Source organism: Pollicipes pollicipes, unplaced genomic scaffold (assembly GCF_011947565.3).
Source record: "Pollicipes pollicipes isolate AB1234 unplaced genomic scaffold, Ppol_2.1 Scaffold_4740;HRSCAF=5597_pilon_pilon_pilon, whole genome shotgun sequence".
Taxonomy (NCBI): Eukaryota; Metazoa; Arthropoda; class Thecostraca; order Pollicipedomorpha; family Pollicipedidae; genus Pollicipes; species Pollicipes pollicipes.
In genome coordinates, this window is record NW_023596545.1 from 14,672,687 (window position 1) to 14,680,294 (window position 7,608).

A 7,608-nucleotide genomic window follows, 5' to 3' on the forward strand; every position below is an offset into this window, starting at 1 on the left:
GGTCCACGCAGTCGATGTGGTAAAGGTGCATGCAGGGCAGCCGCCTGAAAACGCGGGCCAGGTGTGAGGCGAAGCGCAGAGGGCGCTGCGGTCGGTGGCGGCGGCGCCTTCGGCCAGCTGCCGCGGCCAGGCACGGCAGACCGCATCGAGCCACACACCTACACACATGCACACACACACACACACACACACACACACACACACACAACACACACCACACACACACACACACACACACACACACCACACACACACACACACACACACACACACACACACAACACCAACACACACACACACACAACACACAGACACGCAGGCGCGCCAACTCACGAGGGCCGTCAAAACGGTGCGACCAGACCCTTTCTACTGAGGATTTTTAGGCATTTGCGGCAAATGGCTTTGAGATAGATCTCGAAGATAACATTGTCCCTTTATTCGGAAGAAAAAGAGCGAGACATCAGCGATGCCTGACATCACCGTCACCAGCTGACTAAAAAGGGCGCGCCAGACGCGTCCTCCCGCACTCACCTCACACACTCGTCGTCCTCGAACTCGGAAAGACAAATGGTGCACTTTTCGATGTCGCCCGTCTCCGTCCTCGTTTTCTGATGCTGTGGGACAGAGCCGGCAGATGACAGCACCGCACCTGTAGTGTCGCCCGCCTTACGTGGCCGGGTCCCCGCATCTTTGAAATCCATTCGGCGAGGATCCCGCACAATCGAAAGGTCTATGCCCATCGAAAGCGCAGTCGCCTACCACCGGTGACCAGCTGGAGGAACTCAGCAGAAACGGCGCCGCCCTACGCCAGATAACGCTAACGGGACAGGCCACGTACGCCGGCGCAGACACCAGGTGTTGTTGCGTGGCGGCGCTAGTCGCAACAAACTGTCATTGCCAGAAGGAACGGTGTGCAGTACCCGTTGCGGCTAATCTGTGTCACAGCGACCTCAAACTGACGCCAAGGCAAGGCGATTCAGTACCAAGGAAATCATGCGCGGTATAAGCCATTCACGCCATCTGGTTATGCGATTCAAGACGTTCGTGAAGACTGAAACAGCCATTTCCAAATATCAACATAAAAGCCAAGCGGTCAATACAATCACGGCCGGCACAAACCACCGGCTTATGTATTCTCTGCATTCTTTTTGGGCTTCCACCACGCTCGCCAGCCCCGCAAAGCCTTCACATTTAAGCCTGTCAGGCAGCCCGTACCGCGGACGCCAACCAGCCGGCAGTCTGCGGGGCACCGGCCGCCCCCGGACCGCGGCACGCCGGCCGCCCTCGGACCGCGGCACGCCGGCCGCCCTCGGACCGCGGCACGCCGGCCGCCCTCGGACCGCGGCAGCCGGCCGCCCTCGGACCGCGGCACGCCGGCCCCTCGGACCGCGGCACGCCGGCCGCCCTCGGACCGCGGCACGCCGGCCCTCGGACCGCGGCACGCCGGCCGCCCTCGGACCGCGGCACCCGGCCGCCCTCGGACCGCGGCACGCCGGCCCCTCGGACCGCGGCACCGGCCGCCCTCGGACCGCGGCGAGCCGGCCGCCCTCGGACCGCGGCACGCCGGCCGCCCTCGGACCGCGGCACGCCGGCCACCCTCGGACCGCGGCAGCCGGCCGCCCTCGGACCGCGGCACGCCGGCCGCCCTCGGTCCGCGGCACGCCGGCCCCCTCGGACCGCGGCACGCCGGCCGCCTCACCTTGTAGCGGTGCGGCAGTGTGTTGCGCTCGATCTGAGTGCGCGAGGCGCCCGGCTGCGCGCCGCCATGCCGGGCAGACTCCAGTTGCGACATCAGGTACAGGTAATGCTCGTCCGTCGCCATGCCGGACATCAGCGGCGGCAGCAGCTGGCCGGCCGACATGCCCTGCGACGGGCGGCGGCAGCGCGTCAGGCACGGGTCCCGATACGGCCGGCGGGCGCAGGCCGGGGCGCAGGTGTCGGGCCGGGCATCCCTCCGACGTTACCCGGGGTGAGCAATCGCCGAGCCGCTGGCTATCACCCGTGGGACAGCGGGGGTCGGCAACCACGTAACACCGTCCCGGGAACAGCGGCGACGGTGCTGATACGGTGAAGGGGGAGGGGGGGGGGGGGCAAGCAGAAATCTGGGGACACTGAAGGACGATCAGACGACCATCCAGCACCACGGATGTACTTATTGGTGGCGGTCAGGGGACCCCAAACTAACGCCTGGAGTGCAGTGGACGGCCAGAGGACCACACAACACTATTTGGGTGGCAGTGGAAGATCGAGGACCATCCAGTACCATCTGGGGTAACGTGCGGCGGGAAGGGAGTGGGTCAGGGACCAGCCAGCCCGCCTGCCGCCGCAGCAACGACGCCAGCGGGCCGGCACGTACCGGATGTGGCTGCAGCGCCGAGATCGAGATGTGAAGGCCGTGAAAGCCCATGGGCTGCACGTGCGCGTGAGGCACGTAATGGTACTGATGCGGCGGTACCTCCGAGCTGCAAACGGAGGCCTGCTAGAGCGACGCGACGCCGCTGTCGTCTTCAATAACAGAAAAACACATATCGGACGCAACTACCGTCCAGTCCACAGCAGCAGTACAACCTTCGAGGTCACCCAACTCATGTCCAGAGCACGCCCGCCACCAATCACATCCGCAAGCCACCTGAGAGGGGCCGTCACCAGCAGCTGTCAAAGCCAACAACGCTGCCGTCAACGGCGTCAGAACAAAGGGATTCAGCCGTCTTGCAGTCCTCAGGGCGGTTACATGCCGGCCGACAGGCGCCAGCCGTGGCCAGCCGCTCACCTCAGGTACGCGGCAGGGAGAGAACGGGTACGCCATGGCGGCGCCGGCGGCGTGGGCCGGCAGCGGCGCGGGGGCGGCGCGCGGCGGGGCGGCCGCCGCGGCGCGGCCACACTCGGCGGCTGGCGGGCTGGCGGCGGCGGCGCAGCGGGCGAGGCGGCGCGGCGCGGCGGCAGCGGCCGCGGCTCCAGTGCAGCGGCGGCGGCGGCGGCTCGGCAGACGGCGCCGCGTGCTGGCAGGCCAGCGGCGGCCGCCGGACGGCACCGGACGCCTCGGACGCGTCACCGCCGGCCGACGGTCGGCCACGCGCCCTGCCATCGGAGGAGAAAATCAGCGACCGGCACGGGGCCCCGGTGAGCAGTGGGAGGGGCACGGGGTGGGGGGAACAAGGGGGGGGGGGGGGGGGAGCTCGCCGGGACGCACACGGCCAAAGCTTTCTGGACGCGGAGAGAGGGATAGCTAACTGTTTGGCCACACGAAGCACACCAGTCGCCCGCAAATCAAAAAAAGGCAGAGTGACAACTGCCGGCATTCTGAAAGGCAAGATTAGCCACAACCCGACAGCACAGAGAGAGAAGTTCCCAGCCAACCGGGCGGCCGGCCGAGCCGGGCGCCACACACTCGCCTGGTGTGCAGATCCATCTGCGCGCGCGCCGCCTCGGTCATGCGCTGATGCTGATGCAGAGCCGGTAGTGGCGCGGGTTGACGGTCAGCTCCGGTGGCGGAGGAGGAGGCGGCGGCGGTGGCGGCGGCAGTGGCGACATGGCCGGACGCTGAGCCGGACTGCACGGCAGCGGGTACCCGGGCGCGTACAGCGTCGGGTACGACCCGGGTACGTCTGGTACGGCATCGGCGGCGGCGGCGGCCCGGAGAGACCCCCTGTCCCGAGAGCGGCGCCAGTGAACGGCGCCGGTCGTTGCAGAATGGCAGGTGACGAACGGCAACAACCGGCCACGGTGACGCGCAGGGATCAACCAAGGCGCAGCGAACATGATTACGGGCGAAAATGGCACACGAACAAACAACAAACACGAAATTGACTTCAGCCGAAGTGCTGTACATAAATCTCACCAATTGTGAGTTTTTCAATAATGTACTGAAACGCTTTTTGGAAGCCGACTTTTGTCTTCCACAGCGAACAAAACGATCGAAAATAAGCTGCTTTAAAACTAGTGTTAACATTTGCATGGGATTTGAACTGAAATAGCCATATGAAGATCGTTCGGTGCAGCTCACAGCGCTACCCTTCTTACGACCCCTAAGCCCTTATAGTTCTTGAGCTACGCGCCCGTGACCCTAATGCGCAACGTTTTCGAGGAGTTCGAGGATTTCGAGGATTTACAGGTCACCAGGCGTTCACGACGCCATAACACCATTCAATTGTGCCATCCATTAGCCACGCGGCGGTCAATGCCCAAAAACACTTGTCGAGTCGTTGACATACGGCGTTCATGAACACAATTTCCAGATAAAAACGGCCGTCAATTAGTTCTCAATCAGTGTAGTGCAAGGTACGATGACGCGGTCAAACAAGGACGTAGTGGGAGGATATATACCAAATAGAGAAATTGTGCTATCGCCATAGGTCTTTTCCACTTAAACGTATACCAATATTTATAACTGATCTTATTTCATCACAGCTGATGTTTCCCTCGGTATTCTTCAAATGTGGAACACTTTCTTTGATCGGAAATGACGATAAGGTCCGTGCTGCTGAGATATGAGCCCGCCTTTGTTCGCCAGGCGCAACCGCGCGGCACCCTTGCCCCATTCATCCAGTCCGGAGCCTTCGGCTCTAAGTTCGCGAACGATTTTTTTTCGGATCCGTATGTTCAGCTATCTGTCAAACCGTGTTTGCCAGCCTCCCACATGATTGATCACAACCCACAGTCCTCTGTTGGCCGGAGTTGGGGAGCGCGGGATCTCTCGAGGTACAAACTGTGACCGATCACACCCCCACAGTGCTCTGCTGGTCGGAGCTGGGGAGCCGCAGGATGCCTTCATCTTTCGGGCTACAAACTGCGCCGGTCTCTTCAAGCAGTTGCAGCGTCTCACGTATGTAGTGAACGCTGGCGAGGTACGGCATCGTACATATGCACCAGTCATCACTGTAATGGTTGGTTAGCAAAGGTAAAGAGCGACCCTCGATACGCTCCGCCGGCATGCCGGGCCGCCCACACTGTTGCTGCTGGGCCCGGCCCCCGGCTTTTAGCATTGTGTTCACCTGTGACCGTGTGAGAAGCATCACTTCATTTCTGAGACACGATGAAGCTACGCGTCCCGTCATATGTGACGCAAAATATAATCAGACATAACTATAGTTTCCCGGCTTATCTAGACCCCATATCTGTGGCCAGTCAACGGCCAGCGTTCCGCGGTCACACCGGTCCGCTGGCCCGCGTTCCGCGGCCACACCGGTCCGCTGGCCCGCGCTCCGTGGTCACACCGGCCCGCTGGCCCGCGTTCCGCGGCCACACCGGTCCGCTGGCCCGCGCTCCGTGGTCACACCGGCCCGCTGGTCCGCGCTCCGCGGCCACACCGGTCCCGTACCCGCGTTCCACCACCATGCTAGCAGACGCTTGACGATTGGTCGGCGCACCTCCGTGCCCGGGGGCCGATACCATACGGCTTCTTCAGATTACTGCACGTCAAAAGCTGCTTTCCATTCTCCTCCGTACATATACTGTCGATTAATGCCCCGATATCTCCAACTGAGCACAGCTGAGATGTTCGAACTGGTCATAGATCTGCATAGTAGCCCTTTTCACGTAACCATTATTAGATGGGGACCGACTTTGTTACAAAGCTGAAATGTGCCGAAAATAGGACATAAGCAGGACCCCAAACCATGGTTTCTCGTCGGAACTATCAAAATATCCAGAAATTTGTACACCGAGGGCGGTTTTGTTTCTTCATGCACCTATTCATTTCATGCAAGTGGTACTTTATGATTGACTATCACGTGACCAAATACGGAAAGGGGAAATGAATGTTCAGGTGATGATGAGACAAAACCGCTTCCAGGGCAACCTTCACCACTTTGATCTGCCTGAGGACAAACGAAGCGTTTCACCGCTAGCGGGGTCGAGGTGAGCTCCGCTAATCCTCTTGGGAAGATGGCCACTTACACCATCACCTCGCGGGGAAACTTGCTTTCTGATGTGAGACGCTGGATATGGGACGTGGCCATCTCCCCGGCAATATTGTCTGAGACGTGGCCATCTGCCCAGCAATATGTTCTAGGACGTCCCCATCTCCCGGCAATATGGTCTGGGACGCCGCCATCTGCCCAGTAATGTGGTCTAGGACGTCACGATCTCCCCGGCAATATGGCCTGGAATGTCGCCATCTCCCCAGCAATATGGACTGAGGCGTCTCCATCTCCCCAGCAATGTGATCCAGGACGTCGCCATCTCCTCAGCAATATGATCTGAGACGTCGCCATCTGCCCAGCAATATGGTCTGGGACGTCGCCATCTCCCCACATAAATATCAACATTCTTGGGCTTGTCGCCTCCTGTGCATGTTATATGCCTTGTCATCGATAAATCCAAATTTCCCCGCATATGCATGACTGCGAGGGAGTTCTCCGCATCTAGTCTTCCTCTGCAACTCAATTGAAAGTGTGGCGCTCTTCTCCCCTGATGCCTATGTCTGACGCTGCCTTCTTTTGGCACTTTGCCCATGTTGACGGCGTGTTACCATCGTTACTGATCAGGCCAAGAGCGCCGGCCTCGCCGCAGCCTTCACCACAGCGGGCTTCCTCGGTCTGCTCACTTCTACAGATACCGGTCATGCATCCCGTGGGAGACGGCGCCCGGCTTTGAAACGCTTTATGACGTCACATGCCTTCGCCCTTGCTACCAACATAATCATATGCTTGGAAACAGATGCACGGGATGATCAGAAACAGATGCTCGATATCTCCCCGGATTTCTTGTCACGGAAGTTGCGATTTGATCTCGAACTTCATACTTAATACGGACATCAACACGAACTGAGTTTTCCCACGGATTCGTGGGACGTTTCTTCAAATACGACTCTGAATCAGTATAATCTTGAGAATGAGTCACTTAAGTATTAAATTTTCACAAATATGTGATACGCAAATCTTGGCGCAAAACAAATTCACCTCCCCCATCACTGTCCACCAACCGGTAGCCACCACATCAGCACACATCCCAGACCACAAGCACCAGATCGTAACCTGTCCGGTCCGGTCGCATCGTCACTGACCCAGCTGGTGGACAGCGCAGGTCTCGGAGCGAGCTGGAGGCGGCTGCAGCGGCAGCGGCGGCCGGCAGCGGCGGCAGCGGCGGCGGCGGCGGGCGGCGGGTGACTGTGCCCAGCACTGGTGCGCGGCTGGCGGCCGGGGCGGCGGGCGGCGCGCCTCGGTGCGCGGCCGGGCCGCCTCACCGGCCGGTGCAGCACGCGCCGGCCAGCCGCGGCCGCACGCACACCGGCTCAGTGCGCGCCGACGTGCCCCTGCTGGCGGGAGCGGGTTTGTCACAGGCGGCGCGGCTGCCGCGCTGGGGCGGGGAGCGCGCGGAGGGCGCTGACTTGCCTCAGGTGACGCAAGAAGGGCGGGACAACGCTAGGATGTGGGCAGCCGATACTAGAGGGAAGGCACCCAGGCTAAAACGCGAACATGGATTAGCAGCGCTTGGCGGTGACAGATAACCTAGATAAAAAGAGCTACAAAAACAGACTCGAGTGAGAACCGACCAACGTAACAGTTACAAAAACAGACTCCAAGTGGGAACGACACACATAACAGCTACAAAAGACAGACTCAAGCGGAGACGACCAACGTGGCCACACAAGACGAAAGTCCTTAGGGG

General features: G+C 60.7%; 1 protein-coding gene across 1 annotated transcript; it reads right to left on the reverse strand.

Annotated features, from left to right (window-relative positions):
• Position 1: 1 nt before the first annotated feature.
• Positions 2-3,433, reverse strand: LOC119097963 (E3 ubiquitin-protein ligase RNF165-like; the record flags this gene model as incomplete). Its single annotated transcript, XM_037220901.1, has 5 exons — positions 3,393-3,433; positions 2,357-2,462; positions 1,700-1,864; positions 532-614; positions 2-44 (listed from the first exon to the last, which is right to left on the reverse strand). Coding segments are annotated over exons 1-5 (438 nt in total), but the record flags the coding sequence as incomplete, so codon positions are not given.
• Between the last annotated feature and the right edge of the window lie 4,175 nt (positions 3,434-7,608).